This window comes from Pelophylax lessonae (assembly GCF_965119305.1).
Source record: "Pelophylax lessonae genome assembly, chromosome: 5".
NCBI lineage: Eukaryota > Metazoa > Chordata > Amphibia > Anura > Ranidae > Pelophylax > Pelophylax lessonae.
The window spans coordinates 558341339-558362349 of NC_138772.1; the positions used below are offsets into that span (position 1 = coordinate 558341339).

Genomic DNA, 21011 nt, shown 5'->3' on the forward strand with positions numbered 1-21011 from the left:
AGTGGTGATCACGGTGTGACAACAATCATTGGGCTCCTCGCCATGTCACATGACACACTGTTGGCTGGCTGCCTGTACACAGGGGAATCTCCGGGTGTCAGACACACACATGGATCTGTGTACAGAGGAAGGAAGGAAGGACGCTTTCTAGGAGACGCCGGCTGTGGGAACCGCCAATATTATATAAGAAAGCTGGCAGCAGGACAGATAGAATATTACAGGAGAATATCTATTCAGATATAAAACAAATCCAGCTAAACAAGAAACAGGTTGGGGTATTCCTGACCCTTCACAAGGGGGGCCTAAAACTGTGGCTTGTTTTGCTGAATTCATTATGATTAAACATAAAAATATTAGGGCTCTTTCACACGGGCGTTCCGTATGTCCGGATTTCATCCCATTTTTTTGCGGGTGATATACGGACATAATGCATGTCAATGGCATTGCGGATGCCACTGACATCCGATTTGCGTTCTTTCAGTTCTGTTCCGTTTTTTGGAACAGAACCCGATTTTTCTTCCGTTTAAAAAACGGAACGGATGCAAAATCGGATGTCAGCGGTGTCATCCACTGACATCCGCAATCCCATAGACATGCATTATGTCCGTAGATCATCCGCAAACGGATGGGATGATATGCGGGCATACGGAGTGGATGACACAGATGATCAGATGGGAGATAGAGATACAAAGTAACATTGTTTATAAACATTGATTAGATGGGAGATAGAGAGATACAATGTAACATTGTTTATAAACATTGATCAGACGGGAGATAGAGAGATACAAAGTAACATTGTTTATAAACATCGATCAGACAGGAGATAGAGAGATACAAAGTAACATTGTTTATAAACATCGATCAGACAGGAGATAGAGAGATACAATGTAACATTGTTTATAAACATTGATCAGACGGGAGATAGAGAGATACAAAGTAACATTGTTTATAAACATCGATCAGACAGGAGATAGAGAGATACAAAGTAACATTGTTTATAAACATTGATCAGATGGGAGATTTCTCAATGTTTATAAACACTGTTACATTGTATCTATCTCCCATCTGATCAGGCCTATTGTAAAGATCCCCTCTCCCTCCCTCCACATACAGAGGACTCTGTGACCCGGACTCATCCCCTCTCCCTCCCTCCACATACAGAGGACTCTGTGACCCGGACTCATCCCCTCTCCCTCCCTCCACATACAGAGGACTCTGTGACCCGGACTCATCCCCTCTCCCTCCCTCCACATACAGAGGACTCTGTGACCCGGTTGTCAGTGGTGCGCACCATGGAGGGACTCACCAGCAGGCCAGGATGCAGAGCGCTGTGAAGACAATGATAGGGATGGGGTAGGACGCACACAGAAGCCCATGGTTATGAAAGGCCTGCGATATCTTCTCGCGCAGTCTATCAGTCAAGGGCATTCTCAGTGGCTGTCACCTGCGCCCCATCACGTAACGCCCCCTCCAGGCTACTCCGCGGCTTCTTCTGTACTGACCCAGGACATGAGCGACCTGCAGGGGGACACAAGAGATGGATACACCGGGTTACTGATGGAGCAACAAGAATCAACATTTACAGAAACAAAGCATAGCCGGGACTACAAGGACTTTCCACCCACACTGCGGACCAATTAGAATTGGCACCCATTTCTGGGATTAAGTCCTTTAGCACCCAAGGTGAAAAGGCCAATGTGACCCCCCCCCCCCCCCCGGTGAGCTGAGCAACTACTTTTGCAGCATAAGTTGAAGTTCTTAACCTTTTTAGACCCCCTTTATCAGAAGCGCCCTAGGCACTTTCCTCTTCTGCCCACCCCTCAGCCCGGCCCTGACAGTCCCATAGTTGTGTCAGCATAATGAAATAGAAGACCCAAAACACCAACCTGTCCTTCCAAGACCAATAATCTGATGCTACTCCTAAATAAAACCCGAGGCATTTGGTCTCATATCAATAGAAAGAGAATTGGATTTTGGATGCTCCTCCCCTCACAGATCACATGGTCTAGTATTTTGGTCATAAGCAGCACTGGAGGGATCCTGGAGCAACATTTTCCCCATAAAAGCCATTTAAGAATTTTTGTGAATCTTTATTCATCCAACAGGGTATTTCTCTAACTTCCTGCTGAGCCGTTGGGACAGGAAGTGAAGGGAAATTGCCCCAATGGAAGACTGAAAGCAATAAAATCGGGAGAAGTTTTACCCTTCCTTACCACATCTTAACCACTTGTCGACCGCCGCACGACTATTTACTGCGGCAGTCAGCCGCTCCTGGGCAAAGCGACGTAGAGCTACGTCACTCGCCCAGGAAACTGTAGGGGGCTAACGCACGCCGCCGGAGATGCACTCCCGCCCCCGTCGTTCCCTGACATCACCGCGTTTGTGACCGGCGGCTCCGATGTCCGCCGACCACCCGCGATCTTCCGCAGGAGAGGGAGAAAGACAGGCGGCTGATGTAAACACAACCGTCTGTCATTCTCCCTGATGTAACTGCAGAGACTATGTGATCCTGCTATGTAGGATCATATGTCTCTGTGGTTACATCACAAGCCACGCCCCCCCAGTTAGAAGCACGCCCCTAGGGATACACTTAACCCATTGATCACTAATAAAGTTAACCCCTTCCCTGCCAGTGTCATTTTTACAGTAACAGTGCATATTTATAGCACTGATCACTGTAGTAATGTCACTGGTAACCCCAAAAGTGTCAAAAATGTCAGTTAGGGGTCCGATCTGTCCGCCACGTCGCAGTCCCGCAAAAAAAAAAAAAAAAAAAAAAAAAAAAAAAAAAAAAAAAAAAATCGCAGGTCGCCGCATTACTAGTTAAAAAAACAAAAAAAAAAAAACACAACAATAAAAAAAATGACAGAAATCTTTCCCTTAGTTAGTAAACGCAATAACTTTTGCGCAAACCAATCAAAATACGCTTATTGCGATTTTTTTTTACCAAAATATGTAGCAGAAAACTAATTGGCCAAAAATGTTAAAAAAATTTAGATTTTTTAATTCCAATATCTCTTTATTGTAATTTTTTTCACAAAACAATAACAAACACGTACAAACAAAAATTTTGATTTTTACTTTTTTTTTGAGAATTTCATATAAAAAAAAAAAAAATGTGAAAAATAGTTATTTTTTCAAAATTGTTGCTCTATTTTTTTTATAGCGCAAAAAAAAAATTGCACAGGTGATCAAATACCACCAAAAGAAAGCTCTGTTTGTAAGAAAAAAAGGACGTCAAATTAGTTTAGGTACAGCGTCGCACGACCGCGCAATTGTCCGTTAAAGTCACGCAGTGCCGAATCGCAAAATAGGGCCTGGTCAGGAAGGGGGTAAAATCTTCCGGGGCTTAAGTGGTTAATTTCATTTGGGTACATCGTCGCACGACCGTGCAATTGTCCACTAAAGTCACGCAGTGCCGAATCGCAAAATAGGGCCTGGTCTTTGAGCAGCAAAATCCTCCGGGGCTTCAGTGGATAATAATTTAGACCTATAATAAATAGGAGAAGCATCTGAACTTCTCTTAGATAAGTCTGCGGCCTTTGTGGCTCCTCCCACTGGTCCAGGCCTGTAAGGGATCGCAGCGTCACACTGGAGTGAAATCAGAGCCGCGTGAGTCAGCAGTAGAGAAAAGGTAACGGATACAAAACACAAAGCTTTCCTTCCAGGGACTCGGAGGAAACCTACAAAACAGGTTTACCAGCCGACACCCGGAGAGCCATACAAACCGTTCTGCTGCCGCTTCACAGCTGGGCGCGCGGCGCGCAACGATACAGTCCCTGCAATATGAGGAATCCCACCACCCGCTACACTGCACAATATCAGACAACCTCCCACCTCATCTACAATAAAAATACAATATATACACGCCGGGGGAAATGCCAACACACCTGGCTCTCTTGACCTCTATTGTCCTGGGTCTGATACAGATTTGAAGCCATTGGACAGAAGCCAGGCACATAGCATTTAACCACTTAAAGACCAGGCCTATTTCTGACACATGTTGCTTACAAGTTAAAATCAGTATTTTTTGCTGGAAAATTACTTCAAACCAGGGATCGACCGATTATTGGCAAAGCCGAAATTTGAGGGCCGATCTGCACTTTCCCCAATATATCGGAATCAGCCCCGGAGGTTACCGATACTGCCGATATTTCGGAAAAGTGCTGTACCGGAGTGATGTCTGCAGCTAGAGGTATCACCCCGGTACCGGCGTCCATAGCTGATGGTCGGCTGTCTTGTAATGACAACTGATGTGGCTGAGAAGACGCTCAGCTGTCATTACAAGGAGCGGGAGGGGACGTCCCCCCCCCCTCCCACCGCCTTCCGCGGCTCACCCGGGTTTCCCATCCCACCAGGAGACCCGGGTATCCTACCTGCACAGCCGCCAAAGAGAAGACCCGATCAAAGCCACATTCAGCTCTGATTGGGTCTCCATACAAAACCCAGGAAGTGATGTCATGACACCACTTCCGGGTACTCGGCGCCAGATTTAAAAAAAATTACAGCATTCAAAACAGCCAAACTTGGCGTTTTGAATGCTTTTAAGTGCAGTGGAGGGGTTTGGGGTCTTTTAGATCCCCCAGATCCCTCCACAAGAGTACCTGTCAAGAAAAAAAAAAAAAAAAAAAAAAAATTTTTTTTAGTGTACAAAAATAATCGGCCAATACCGATACGCGATGAGCAAAATATCGGTGTCGGTATCGGCAATAAAAAAACGATGTCGGTCAATCACTACTAGAAACCCCAAAAGATATTTTTTTAGCAGAGACCCGAGAGCAGGGGTGCCAAACTCCATTTCACCATCCCTGTGCTGAGTTCCCGGGTCTGTACACCCGCTGTGCCCATTATGAGGGGTTCAGGAAAGAATTGGCCAGCATGTGACTCAACCCACAAGACTCCAACCATGATTGAAGTGTTAGTTTTGGAGGGATCGGTCTTTTCTCCTCCAGCTATGACTAACAGCGCGTGTTTCCACCGTCTCATTCATACAATAGTCTCCGATTCCTCCTTTGTTTACACAGAAATGTCAGCAACTCCGTACAATGGAATCCGATCGATACAGATTGGAAAATCAGTAACCCGACATCTACAGTCACTGCCGCTTCAGCTCTCACTGTGATTGGCTGACCCCAACCTGTGACATCATTCCCACCCCCCACCTTCCAAACCAATCACCCAAAATGCGGTATAGGTCAGAGCTACATAAACATATAATAATGTGTGACTGTGGGGGAGGGGACATTAGAGTGTAAGCTCCTCTGGTACAGAGACTGATGTGACTGTGGGGGAGGGGACATTAGAGTGTAAGCTCCTCTGGTACAGAGACTGATGTGACTGTGGGGACATTAGAGTGTAAGCTCCTCTGGTACAGAGACTGATGTGACTGTGGGGGAGGGGACATTAGAGTGTAAGCTCCTCTGGTACAGAGACTGATGTGATTGGTTCAGTATTCTCTGTACAGCGCTGCGGTATATGTCAGAGCTATATAAATGTATAATAATAATAATAGTGTGTTAATTGGGGGGGGGGGGGACTACGACATCATTAGAGCGCAAGCTCCTCTGGTACAGAGACTGATGTGACTGTGGGGGAGGGGACATTAGAGCGCAAGCTCCTCTGGTACAGAGACTGATGTGACTGTGGGGGAGGGGACATTAGAGTGTAAGCTCCTCTGGTACAGAGACTGATGTGACTGTGGGGGAGGGGAAATTCGAGTGTAAGCTCCTCTGGTACAGAGACTGATGTGATTGGCTCAGTGATCTCTGTACAGCACTGCGGTATACGTCAGAGTTATATAATGTATAACAGCCCTCAAAAATTCCACTCGCCTGCTCGCATTTTCCGAGTGGAATGATGAGGATGGCGAGTAAGGGCTGTGCTGTAAGAAAAGGGTGGACCCGGGGCGCAGAGCAGTGCGCCCTGAGCCCACCCATTGTGTGACAATAGCGAATGAATATTCGCTATTGTCACACAGATTCTTCTCCTGATCCTCCTCCTGGCCAAGCAGGAAGCGGGTCCAAGACCCGTTTCTTGATTGCCTGAAAGGCGAACAATTGCCATTAGTCGAGGAGGAGGAGGAGGAGGAGGAGGAGGAGGAGGAGGAGGAGGGAGGCGTTTGATTGAGGAGAAGCCGCCGCTGCATCAGGTAAGTGCACGCTCGTCTCTCTGCACGCTGAGGGCACTCGGCATTGAAAGGGGGCACGCTGTGGGCACTCGGCATTTAAGGGGGCACGCTGTGGGCACTCAGCATTTAAGGGGGCACACTGTGGGCACTCAGCATTTAAGGGGGCACACTGTGGGCACTCTAAAGTTGTTGTTGTTAATATTTTCTTGTAACTTAATTCTGAACAAAACATTTAACAGTGTAATTTTATGAGATATTTTACGAAGGCGTGTTTAGGGGCGGAGCAGGGTAGGGTTTGGGTGGGGCAACAAGTGGCGAGTAACTCTTAAGGCCTGGCTAGTAGCCAATGACTTGAAATTTTGAGCCCTGATGTATAATAATAATAATAATAATAATAGTGTGTGACTGGGGGAACATTAGAGTGTAAGCTCCTCTGGTACAGTACAAATGGACCTTATGCAATGGTTATTACAATACTGAAAACAAACAAGGACCAATAAAAAAAATCTTCTTACTGTGAACCTATCAGAGGTCTCATTGTAAAGGATATAACAATTGTGAGACAGGCTGATGATAACATCCATGTAACCATAAATCCAAAAAGAAAATCAAAAACCTGAGAGAGGAAGAAGTCACAGAAGGAGGCCAGAAGAAAAGGGAGAAGGAGAAGATGAAGGATATAGAGGAGGCCGAGGGATCACAGTCATAGTCACGGTTCCCAAGTTTGCCCACACAGAGTTTGTTTATCATGGATTACACGAGCAACCCATTCATGGACCATAATCCAGGACACTTTGTGTTTACAACCACAGATGGAAACAGAGGAGGACTTCCAGGATCCCCCAATAGTGATTTTGGCTGCCAAAAATAGAAAGCAAACCAATCCCGGCATAGGGTGTGATAATCCAGGTGGGGAGTCATTGAGCGAAGGAATATTATGAACCTGTTGAGCTATCGGGGAACCGGTCAATTTGCGAAGCATACAGAAGACCTTGTTCCAAAAACTGTGGCTCTTGGGGCATTACCACCAAATGTGGAGCACAGTGCCACACAGGTGGCAACAACTGAAGCACTCAGAGGACGCTTCCTGTGATGCCTTTGGGTACATTCTGGCCAGGCAAGCAGGGACCACATAGCACCTCGTCAGGACTTTAGCCTTTATCAGAGAGACTTTTATGTAGGAAACCTGGAGTCTGATATGCCAGTCCTCCGGCTCAAGTTCCCATGTAAGGTCCTTCTCCCGGGCCAGCCGGTGAGGGTGTTTTTGAGGCAAGGCTGTATATTCCATGGAGATCCGGCACCTGGAACCACTTCTCATCAAAGAGGCCATCAAAAAGGGCGGGAGGGACGCATAGACCTCGAAAAATGAGCGGTTTGTGTAAAATGTTAATGTTCAGTGATGATGGACCTCAGACTGGGGTGAAGGTTCATCTTCCAACAGGACAACGACCCTAATGACAGACGCCCCCTGCATCTCCAAATTGGTAGTGCAATGAGAATGTGAGAACCGGCCTTTATGTGAAAAAGTGGCCTACAGAGCATCCGGAAATATTCACAGAGCTTCACTTCTTCAACATTTTGTGATGTTACAGCCTTATTCCAAAATGGATAAATTCATTATTTTCCTCAAAATTCTACAAACCATCCCCCATAATGACAACGTGAGAGACATTTGTTTGAAATTTTTGCAAATTTATTAAAAATAAAAAAAAAGGAAAAAAACCCATGTACATAAGTATTCACACCCTTTGCCATGACACTCAGAATTGAGCTCAGGTGCCTCCTGTTACCACTGATCATCTTTGAGATGTTTCTACAACTTGATTGGAGTCCACCTGTGGTAAATTCAGTTGATTGGACATGATTTGGAAAGGCACACACCTGTCTATATAAGGTCCCACAGGTAACAGTGAATGTCAGAGCACAAACCAACCATGAAGTCCAAGGAATTGTTTGTAGACCTCGGAGACAGGATTGTATGGAGGCACAGATCGGGGGAAGGGCACAGAAACATTTCTGCAGCATTGAAGGTTCCAATGAGCACAGTGGCCTCCATCATCTGTAAATGGGAGAAGTTTGGAACCCCCAGGACTCTTCCTAGAGTGGGCCGCCGGCCAAACTGAGCAATAAAGGGAGAAGGGCCTTAGTCAGGGAGGTGACCAAGAACCCGATGGTCACTCTGACAGAGCTCCAGCGTTTCTCTGTGGAGAGAGGAGAACCTTCCAGAAGAACAACCATCTCTGCAGCACTCCACCAATCAGGCCTGTATGGGTGTGGCCAGACAGAAGCCACTCAGTAAAAGTCACATGACAGCCCGTCTGGAGTTTACCAAAAGGCACCTGAAGGACTCTCAGACCATGAGAAACAAAATTCTCTGCTCTGATGAAACAAAGATTGAACTCTTTGGCCTGAATGGCAAGCGTCATGTCTGGAGGAAACCAGGCACCGCTCATCACCTGGCCAATACCATCCCTACTGTGAAGCATGGTGGTGGCAGCATCATGCTGTGGGGATGTTTTTCAGTGGCAGAAACTGGGAGACTAGTCAGGATGGAGGGAAAGATGAATGCAGCAATGTACAGAGACATCCTGGATGAAAACCTTCTCCAGAGCGCTCTGGACCTCAGACTGGGGCGAAGGTTCATCTTCCAACAGGACAACGACCCTAAGCACACAGCCAAGATAACAAAGGAGTGGCTACGGGACAACTCTGTGAATGTCCTTGAGTGGCCCAGCCAGAGCCCAGACTTGAACCCGATTGAACATCTCTGGAGAGATCTGAAAATGGCTGAGCACTGACCCTCCCCCATCCAACCTGATGGAGCTTGAGAGGTCCTGCAAAGAAGAATGGGAGAAACTTCCCAAAAATAGGAGTGCCAAGCTTGTAGCATCATACTCAGAAATACTGGAGGCTGTAATTGGTGCCAAAGGAGCTTCACCAAAGTATTGAGCAAAGGGTGTGAATACTTATGTACATGGGGTTTATTCCTTTTTTTATTTTAATAAATTTGCAAAGATTTCAAACAAACTTCTCTCACATTGTCATTATGGGGGAGGGGTTTGTAGAATTTTGAGGAAAATAATGAATTGAATCCATTTTGGAATAAAGCTGTAACATAAAATGTGGAAGAAGTGAAGCGCTGTGAATACTTTCCGGATGTTCTGTATATAAATGAATAATAATAAAAATTAATAAGTGTGGCTGTGGAGAAAATGCAGAAGTGAAATCAGTGAAAGGGTTTGGTGGTCAGATCTCTATGGAATACAGAAGAAAAACCGCAGACAGTGAAGGCTCAGTACAGTCACTGTGGAGATAGCAGCATGCAATGGTGACACTCCCCCTCCCCCACCCCCCCATATATCCTAAGCTGAACATTCAAACTACAGCTTGTATAACAGTGTAAATTTACTGTCCCCTCAAAATAACTCAACACACAGCCATTAATGTCTAAACCGCTGGCAACAAAAGTGAGTACACCCCTAAGTGACAACGTACAAATTGGGCCCAATTAGCCATTTTCCCTCCCCGGTGTCATGTGACTCGTTAGTGTTACAAGGTCTCAGGTGTGAATGGGGGCAGGTGTGTTTCAATTTGGTGTTATCGCTCTCACTCTCTCATACTGGACACTGGAAGTTCAACATGGCACCTCATGGCAAAGAACTCTCTGAGGATCTGAAAAAAAAGAATTGTTGCTCTACATAAAGATGGCCTAGGCCAGTAATGGCAAACCTTGGCACCCCAGATGTTTTGGAACTACATTTCCCATGATGCTCAGCTACACTGCAGAGTGCATGAGCATCATGGGAAATGTATTTCCAAAACATCTGGGGTGCCAAGGTTTGCCATCACTGATTCCTAGGCTATAAGAAGATTGCCAAGACCCTGAAACTGAGCTGCAGCACGGTGGCCAAGACCATATAGTGGTATAACAGGACAGGTTCCACACAGAACAGGCCTCACCATGGTCAACCAAAGAAGTTGAGTGCCGTGCTCAGCGTCATATCCAGAGGTTGTCTTTGGGAAATAGACGTATGAGTGCTGCCAGCATTGCTGATGAGGTTGAAGGGGTGGGGGAGGGGTCAGCCTGTCAGTGCTCAGACCATACGCCGCACACTGCATCAAATTGGTCTGCATGGCTGTCGTCCCAGAAGGAAGCCTCTTCTAAAGATGATGCACCAGAAAGCCCGCAAACAGTTTGCTGAAGACAAGCAGACTAAGGACATGGATTACTGGAACCATCTCCTGTGGTCTGATGAGACCAAGATAAACTTATTTGGTGTCAGATGGTGTCAGGCGTGTGTGGGGGCAACCAGGTGAGGAGTACAAAGACAAGTGTGTCTTCCTACAGTCAGGCATGGTGGTGGGAGTGTCATGGTCTGGGGCTGCATGAGTGCTGCTGGCACTGGGGGGCTACAGTTCATTGAGGGAACCATGAATGCCAACATGTACTGTGACATACTGAAGCAGAGCATGATCCCCTCCCTTCAGAGACTGGGCCGCAGGGCAATATTCCAACATAACGACCCCAAACACCTTCAACGTGACCACTGCCTTGCTAAAGAAGCTGAGGGTAAAGGTGATGGACTGGCCAAGCATGTCTCCAGACCTAAACCCTATTGAGCATCTGTGGGGCATCCTCAAACCGAAGGTGGAGGAGTGCAAGGTCTCTAACATCCACCAGCTCTGTGATGTCATCATGGAGGAGGGGAAGAGGACTCCAGTGACAACCTGTGAAGCTCTGGTGAACTCCATGCCCAAGAGGGTTAAGGCAGTGCTGGAAAATAATGGCGGCCACACAAAATATTGACACTTTGGGCCCAATTTGGACATTGTCACTTAGGGGTGTACTGACTTTTGTTGCCAGCGGTTTAGACATTATTGGCTGTGTGTTGAGTTATTTTGAGAGGACAGTAAATTTACACTGTTATACAAGCTGTACACTCACTACTTTACATTGTAGCAAAGTGTCATTTCTTCAGTGTTGTCACATGAAAAGATAGAATAAAATATTTACAAAAATGTGAGGGGTGTACTTACTTTTGTGAGATACCTACCGTATATATCCATCTAGAAATATTTATCTCTAGCTATATATCTTTAGATAGAGATACATAATATATATGTATATAAAAACACACACACACACACACATCTTTTTTTTTTTCCCTTCCAAATACATGAAGGGGGGTAAATTAGGTGCAGGAAGGCGGGATTTCAGTTATAGAAGCGGAGATCAAGAACACAGGGACATGTGACCTCAAACTAGCAAGTATTTTTTTTTTTTTTTTTTACAGAAGGGGTAGTAGATGCTTGGAACAGACTTCCAGCAGAGGTAGTGAGTAAGCCAACAGAAAGTGGAGTCAAACATGCTTAGGTATATAACAAAGATCTACACTAAAATAAAAAAAATTGAAAAATTAAAAACAAAAAGGGAAAATAATAAAATACATACAAAAACACAAACATGTATTAATTAAAGAGGAAGTAAACCCTCCTCAGGAAGTTGTACCTATAGGTAAGCCTATATTAAGGCTTACCTATAGGTACTGTAAATACTGTAAATATCTCCTAAACATGCACCGTTTAGGAGATATTTACCTTTAATGCAGCCAGTGACGTCACTGGCGCATGCGCTCTGAAGGAACGGCAGATCGTGCCGTTCCTTCAGAGCCCTGTGCCGTGACCGCCGGCTCCCGCGCGCGTGCGCGGGAATGACGTCACCGCGGCTCCGGCCAATCAGATGGCCGGATGCCGCGATCCCGGAAGACGGGCGACTATACATGTCGCCCGTCATACAGGTAAGCGGACGGCACGGCGGGGGCTCGTTCTAAGGTAAGTATTTCATAATGAGCTAGTATGCGATGCATACTAGCTCATTATGGGTTTCTCTTTCAGGATGTAAAGAAGAGAACATTTTTTTTTCTCGGTGTACAACCTCTTTAAAAAAATAAAGAAGTTTGAAAAAAAAAAAAAAAAAAGGGCGGGCTCGATGGTCCAAGCTGGTGTTTTTCTGCTGTCACTTCTGTTTCTATGTATAGAAGTCAGGGGGTGGCCCAAGGAAGACACAGGGGTGGCCCAGGGAAGTCAGGGGGTGGCCCAGGGAAGTGACAGGGGTGGCCCAGGGAAGACACAGGGGTGGCCCAGGGAAGACACAGGGGTGGCCCAGGGAAGACACAGGGGTGGCCCAGGGAAGACACAGGGGTGGCCCAGGGAAGACACAGGGGTGGCCCAGGGAAGACACAGGGGTGGCCCAGGGAAGACACAGGGGTGGCCCAGGGAAGACACAGGGGTGGCCCAGGGAAGACACAGGGGTGGCCCAGGGAAGACACAGGGGTGGCCCAGGGAAGACACAGGGGTGGCCCAGGGAAGACACAGGGGTGGCCCAGGGAAGACACAGGGGTGGCCCAGGGAAGTCACAGGGGTGGCCCAGGGAAGTCACAGGGGTGGCCCAGGGAAGTCACAGGGGTGGCCCAGGGAAGTCACAGGGGTGGCCCAGGGAAGTCACAGGGGTGGCCCAGGGAAGTCACAGGGGTGGCCCAGGGAAGTCACAGGGGTGGCCCAGGGAAGTCACAGGGGTGGCCCAGGGAAGTCACAGGGGTGGCCCAGGAAAGTGACAGGGGTGGCCCAGGAAAGTGACAGGGGTGGCACAGGGAAGTGACAGGGGTGGCACAGGGAAGTGACAGGGGTGGCACAGGGAAGTGACAGGGGTGGCACAGGGAAGTGACAGGGGTGGCACAGGGAAGTCAGGGGCTGCACAGGGAAGTCACGTCCGTTGAACCCCAAGTCTCACCAATGATCACAGAAATCCTATTTTACAAGTCAGGATGATTCGGATTACAGACAGGAGGAGACATTTGTCCGGAAGAAGGAATAAATCGAACGTTCCACAATCTCTGACCATTTCCCTTGTTACCGATATATACACATCAGATGGAAGCAGCATTGCTCTAATGACCGCTTTCTATCGATTTCTATCAATACTTCTGTTATAATTGATGTATATCAATATCTGACATAAAGAGACCCTGTCACCCCGGTGTATACAGATTTGGCCGTCACCCCGATGTATACAGATTTGGCCGTCACCCCGGTGTATACAGATTTGGCCGTCACCCCGGTGTATACAGATTTGGCCGTCACCCCGGTGTATACAGATTTGGCCGTCACCCCGGTGTATACAGATTTGGCCGTCACCCCGGTGTATACAGATTTGCCCGTCACCCCGATGTATACAGATTTGCCCGTCACCCCGATGTATACAGATTTGCCCGTCACCCCGATGTATACAGATTTGCCCGTCACCCCGATGTATACAGATTTGGCCGTCACCCCGCTGTATACAGATTTGCCCGTCACCCCGATGTATACAGATTTGCCCGTCACCCCGATGTATACAGATTTGCCCCTCACCCCGCTGTATACAGATTTGCCCGTCACCCCGCTGTATACAGATTTGCCCGTCACCCCGCTGTATACAGATTTGCCCGTCACCCCGCTGTATACAGATTTGCCCGTCACCCCGCTGTATACAGATTTGCCCGTCACCCCGCTGTATACAGATTTGCCCGTCACCCCCGGTGTATACAGATTTGCCCCTCACCCCGCTGTATACAGATTTGCCCCTCACCCCGGTGTATACAGATTTGGTAAATGAGACGTTCAGCACTTACTGTGAATCTTAGTTCTGTATTTATTCTGTTCATCGAGTATTCCTGGGAGTATCGGAGTCCCTCTTCCCCCTGATATCCTGCAGCCTGAGCACCCCTCACTGTGACATCACTGGGACTCCGGCAGATGAAGGGGACCCCTCACTGGGACATCACTGGGACTCCGGCAGATGAAGGGGACCCCTCACTGGGACATCACTGGGACTCCGGCAGATGAAGGGGACCCCTCACTGTGACATCACTGCGGCTCCAGCAGATGAAGGGGACCCCTCACTGTGACATCACTGGGACTCCGGCAGATGAAGGGGACCCCTCACTGTGACATCACTGGGGCTCCGGCAGATGAAGGGGACCCCTCACTGTGACATCACTGCGGCTCCAGCAGATGAAGGGGACCCCTCACTGTGACATCACTGCAGCTCCAGCAGATGAAGGGGACCCCTCACTGTGACATCACTGGGGCTCCGGCAGATGAAGGGGACCCCTCACTGTGACATCACTGGGGCTCCAGCAGATGAAGGGGACCCCTCACTGTGACATCACTGCGGCTCCAGCAGATGAAGGAGACCCCTCACTGTGACATCACTGGGGCTCCGGCAGATGAAGGTGAATCCAGGCAGGAGTGCACGGAGCTTGCCATCCACCTCACTCAGCTCAGCCTCCAGATAAGACGGACGGTCACATGACTGAATTGTTTACAATCACCAACACTGAGCAAGGTGGAAACACGCATCAGACTTCTGTGTAATAATAGAACAGCGGCATGTGGACGCACACAGAGCCTACTCTACCCAGCATGCAGCTCTGCGTGCAAGTGTCATTCTCAGGAGGAATGGCTACCAGGTGCTGAACAACACACAACTGCTGGGAATCCCCAACACAGCTGTACACTGTACATGACAAGAAGAGACTGACAGCCAGGTGATGAGTATTCTGGATGGGTGAGGAGGGGGATTATCTACGGCTTCCCAGGTATCTCTCAGGACAGGACAGGAATGACGTCTCAGGCATTGCACATACCAACCCCCCCCTCCCCCGCTGACACACCGGGATTCCGGACAGGAAACACATTGATACATGGAGCTGGGAATAACCAGAGACAATCTGACTTTCATAAATCGGACAATTGGGTCCCGCAGTGCACAGAGCTACACCCCTCACACATAACATACGGGGCCCCCAGAACAGACATCTACAGTGTGAGGGCCCCCGGGGGCTCCCAATACAGCTCTGTACAGTACCTGTTCCCAGAGGGAACACAAAGGCTGAATGTCTGGCAGAGCTGAGGGTCCCCCCCCCCCTGAACGAGTCACACTGGGACCTCTGTCTGGCCTCCTTGCGTGCCGGGACAATATCAGAGAGAAAATATAATCCTCATTTCTCACGGGGGAACCTTCGGTCACAAATGTCCTACGCGGCTTACAAGTTCTGTGTGTGGTCCCCCACCGACATATGACGTCTCACCCACCACATGGGGCCCCCACTGACATACTATGTCTCACCCACCATCACATGGGGCCCCCAATGACATATGACTTCTCACCCACCATCACATGGGTCCCCGAATGACATATGATGTCTCACCCACCATCACATGGGTCCCCGAATGACATAGGACATCTCACCCACCATCACATGGGGCCCCCACTGACATATGACGTCTCACCCACCATCACATGGGTCCCCGAATGACATATGACATCTCACCCACCATCACATGGGGCCCCCGAAGACATATGACGTCTCACCCACCATCACATGGGGCCCCCACTGACATATGACATCTCACCCACCATCACATGGGGCCCCCAATGACATATGACGTCTCACCCACCATCACATGGGTCCCCCACTGACATATGACATCTCACCCACCATCACATGGGGCCCCCAATGACATATGACGTCTCACCCACCATCACATGGGGCCCCCACTGACATATGACGTCTCACCCACCATCACATGGGGCCCCCACTGACATATGACATCTCACCCACCACATGGGGCCCCCAATGACATATGACGTCTCACCCACCATCACATGGGGCCCCCACTGACCTATGACGTCTCACCCACCACATGGGGCCCCCAATGACATATGACGTCTCACCCACCATCACATGGGGCCCCCAATGACATATGACGTCTCGCCCACCATGACATGGGGCCCCCACTGACATATGACGTCTCACCCACCATCACATGGTGCCCCCCATGATGCCGGCTTTCCTGATACAAGTGGACGGGTTTGTTATAAATCTACAAAACTACCTTCACATTTCAAAAAAGTTATTAATTGATTTGCATTTAACTGAGTAAAATAAGTATTTGACCCCTTAGTAGTTGGTGGAGAAACCCTTGTTGGCAATCACAGAGGTCAGACGTTTCTTGAAGTTGGCCACCAGGTTTTCACACATCTCAGGAGGGATTTTGTCCGACTCCTCTGTAGATCCTCACCAAGTCATTAAGGTTCTGAGGCTGACATTTGGTAACTCGAACCTTCAGCTCCCTCCACATATTTTCTATGGGATTGAGGTCTGGAGACTGGCTAGGCCACTCCAGAACCTTATTGTGCTTCTTCTTGAGTCACTCCTTTGTTGCCTTGGCCGTGAGTTTTGGGTCATTGTCATGTTGGAATTCCCATCCATGACCCATTTTCAATGCCCTGGCTGAGGGAAGGAGGTTCTCACCCAAGATTTGATGGTACATGGCCCCGTCCATCGTCCCTTTGATGCGGTGAAGTTGTCCCCTTAGCAGAAAAACCCCCAAAGCATAATATTTCCACCTCCATGTGTGACAGTGGGGGATGGTGGGGGGATGGTGTTCTTGGGGTCATAGGCAGCATTCCTCCTCCTCCAAACACGGTGAGTTGAGTTGATGCCAAGGAGCTGGATTTTGGTCTCCTCTGACCACAACACTTTCACCCAGTTCTCCTCTGAATCATTCAGATGTTCATTAGCAGACATCAGACGGGCTGTACCATGTGATTTCCTGAGCAGGGGGACCTTGCGGGTGCTGCAGGATTTCAGTCCTCCATGGGGTAGTGTTACCAATTGTTATCTTGGTGACGATGGTCCCAGCTGAGATCATTGAGAAGATTCTCCCGTGTAGTTCTGGGCTGATTCCTCACCGTTCTCCATCATCATTGAACCTCCACGAGGTGAGATCTTCCATGGAGCCCCAGACTGAGGAAGACTGACAGTTATTTTATGTTTCTTCCAACCAACTGTTGTCACCTCTCACCAAGCTGCTTGGCGATGGTCTTGTAGCCCATTCCAGCCTTGTGTAGGTCTCCAATCTTCTCCCTGACATCCTTGGACAGCTCTTTGGTCTTGGCCATGGTGGAGAGATTGGAATCTGATTGGTTGATTCTGTGGACAGGAGTCTTCTATACAGGTAACAAGCTGAGATTAGGAGCACTCCCTATAAGAGAATCCTCCTAATCTCAGCTTGTTACCTGTATAGAAGACACCGGGGAGCCAGAAATCTGATGATTGATCGGGGATCAAATACTTATTTCACTCATTAAAATGCAAATCAATTTATAACTTTTTTAAAATGCGTTTTTCTGGATATTTTTGTTGTTATTCTGTCTCTCAACGGTAAAATAAACCGACCAATAAAATTATAGACTGATCATTTCTTTGTAAGTGGGCAAACATACAAAATCAGCAGGGGGTCAAATACTTTTTTTCCCTCACTGTATACTGGCAGAGGATGTCAGTTACCGGCCCACAATGATGGCATACAAATCCAACACTAAACATTTCCTGCAGCGCTCGATTCTCCATCTGGATATCAGGCAGTGCAGTCAGCATAGCTACTAAACAGTTGGTTGAGACCATGAACCACAAGGCACTCCCATTGTCTTTGGCAGACCAAGGGGTCCAGGCTTCAGGAGAAGGGGGACAGAAGGGCCTGGACATGAGGGGTGGGGGGGAGTAGGGGGAGAAAGCAGGACCCTGAAAAAAAAAAAAAAAAAGAAGAAGAAGGACAGAAGGGCTCGAGCCATGGGGAAAAAAAAAAAAAAAAAAAAAAAAAAAAAGGAAAAAAAAAAAAAACACGACAATAGAGCCCAAACTCTGGGACCAAAAAAAAAAAAAAGACACCAGCCTGAGCTCCGGGGGAAAAAAAAGACAAAGGCCGCAAGCTCCAGGGGGAAAAAAAGACACAAGGGCCCGAGCTCCCGGGAATAAAAAAAAAAAAAAAAGGACACAAGGGCCGAGCTCCAGGGAAAAGAATAGAAGGGCTCAGGGTTCCAGCAGGAGGAAAGCAGAGGGGTCTGGGTTCCAGATGGTGGGGGGAGAGGGGCTCCAGGACGAGGGGTTCAAGTTCCAGAAGAGAGGTCACGTTAGTGGAGGAACCCGGTGACACTCCTCTCACACCATAGCGATATGTCCTCACCCCACCTCTATAAATATTATAACTGGCACAGACAAATATAAAAAAAAAAAAAAAAGAACAGATTAGCAAAAAATTCCTTCCCTCTGATCCGGTCAACAATGTGAAAGAAACAAAGCTTTGATTCAGGAGAAAAGATGCGGGAGACAGCAAAACCAAACCCCGAACCCAGACAGAGAAATGCCGTGTGCTGGGCCACACCAAAAAGATTCAGGTGATAACAACAGATCAATATACAATACACAGGAAGTGTCAGGTGACTTCCTACATTGATAATGATTGGTGGTTGATCAGTTATATTGTTCATAAATGTGCTATCTGAGCAATGTTTATAAACAATGTTACTTTGTATCTCTCCATCTCCTGTCTGATCAATGTTTATAAACAATGTTACTTTGTGGCTCCGTTCACATGTAGGCGTTTTGGGGCGTTTTTGGGGTGTTTTTCTGCTCTAGGATCAGCTCTCAAAACGCCCAACAAGACAAATCCTATTCATTTCAATGGCCCCTGTTCACATCTGAGCGTTTTGACGCTGTATACAAAACGCCCAACGCTCAAAAAAGTACATGAGCTTCTTTTTGGGCAGATTACAGGCGTTTTCCATTGATCTCTATTCAATCTAAAAACGCCTGCACAAAAATCGCGGTAAAAAACGGGGGGGGGGGGGGAGTAGGGATGTACGGGGGGGGGGGGATGTACGGAGGGGGGGGGGGTAGGGATGTACGGGGGGGGGGGGGGGGGAGTAGGGATGTACGGGGGGGGGGGAGTAGGGATGTACGGAGGGGGGGAGTAGGGATGTACGGAGGGGGGGAGTAGGGATGTACGGAGGGGGGGGGGGGGAGTAGGGATGTACGGAGGGGGGGGGGGGAGTAGGGATGTACGGAGGGGGGGGGGGGGGAGTAGGGATGTACGGAGGGGGGGGGGGGGGGAGTAGGGATGTACGGAGGGGGGAGGTGAAGGAGGTAAAACCTTGCCTGGCTCTTTTTATCAGCGTGTGTTGTGCCCATTAGCGCTCAGACTGGTGACTCTGCAGAACATCGCACACTGCTGATTCATAGAGGAAATGTCCTGCGACATGCAGCACCCCCCTCTGGAGGGGAAGTGGCTCGCGCTCAGCTCTATGAAGTTTCGGATGAATTTCTCACCAATTATTTCCTCTCCTGGTATTTCTGGTAACAGACAAACCCCTTATCTAAAGGGGAACTCCACTAATCAGTCCAGCAAATATTCAGAAAACCAACCGCTCTTCCTGCGAGGCTGAAAACACAGATGCCAACTATCAATGGCCGCTGTACACACATCGCACGGGGGAATGGGGCTCATTCAGGCGGGCGCCGAGACCCCTCCTCCACGCCGGGATAGTTTTTGCTGCTTGTGCATGCACCTGGGAGCCGTGCACAGGCAGCCCATAGCACTGGGTGATGACGCAGCGGATGCACAGACACAGACACATGTCATAACACACGGTGATAGAGGCACAGACAGCACAGCTTCCCCTTTTTCATTCACTACGTTGCCAATAACTAGGCTCCGCCCCCAAATCTTTTGAGGAAGAAAATCGGCAGAAGGAAGGTTCCTCGAGGCCGACCGTTTCATTCTATTTATGGAATCAGACTCCGGCGTGTGGCGTCGTTGCTCAGAGAGGATTCTGGGAAGTGGCAGTAAAGCCTTGGGGTGACCCTGACGCCAGAGAGCGGGCCTGTCTGTACTCGCCAACTTAAAGGAGAACTCCACTGCTAAAAAAAAAAATTATCAATAGCTTCAAATATTTCCACACAACTTATTTTGGAATTTAATATTAAAAGTGAACTTTCCTTCTCCGTCCGCAGCCACCATGACTTTCTATGACTAGCACAAAAATTCTGATTTTGTCTTCTTATAACCATGGCGACTGTGGGGCAGTGTTCAGTATGCCGTACTCATATCATGTGATCACAGCAGGCAGACCGACCCGATGAGTCCTCAGGACAGGGGAAATGATGGAACCAGCACTGCCACAAAAGCAGCACCCCCCCCCCCCCCCATGGAAACCAACCCCTTAACCACCACTGAACCAGCAGCAATCCACCAACAGGGCACCAGAGCCCCAGCACTGCCACGGAACCAGCACTCCCCCACCACCACCATGGAACCAGCACTCCCCCAACACAGAACCAATACCCCACCACCCACCATGAAAAATCAGAACTCCCCCAACATGAATCCAGTGCCCCACCACTGCCCCAGATGAGACCAGAACTCCCCCAACTTGGAAATATTGCCCCCACCACCACCACAGAACCAGCACCACCCCCATGACACCAAAACTTCCCCAACACGGAACCAGTTCCCCGATCGCAGAACCAGCACCACTCCCTATTAAACAAGAACTCCACTAAGATGGAACCAGTGCCCCACCACAGAACCAGCACCACCTCCCATTAAACCAGTGCCCCCCACCACCGCCACAGAACCAGCACTCCACCAACAGGGCACCAGAGCCACACCACTGCCACAGAACCAGCACTCCCCCCAACAGGACACCAGAGCCCCACCACTGCCACTGAACCAGCACTCCCCCACCACCACCATGGAACCAGCACTCCCCCAACACAGAACCAATACCCCACCACCCACCATGAAAAATCAGAACTCCCCCAACATGAATCCAGTGCCCTACCACTGCCCCAGATGAAACCAGAACTCCTCCAACTTGGAAATATTGCCCCCACCACCACCACAGAACCAGCACCACCCCCACTTCCCCAACACGGAACCAGTGCCCCGATCGCAGAACCAGCACCACTCCCTATTAAACAAGAACTCCACTAAGATG

General features: G+C 48.7%; 1 protein-coding gene across 1 annotated transcript in view; it reads right to left on the reverse strand.

Annotated features, from left to right (window-relative positions):
* Positions 1 to 21011, reverse strand: part of SCAP (SREBF chaperone) — a 114543-nt gene that overhangs the window by 66710 nt on the left and 26822 nt on the right. The window contains 1 exon segment of the mRNA XM_082259046.1: positions 1315 to 1518. Coding sequence (XP_082115172.1) covers positions 1315 to 1428 — 114 coding nt within the window. The 5' untranslated portion in view covers positions 1429 to 1518.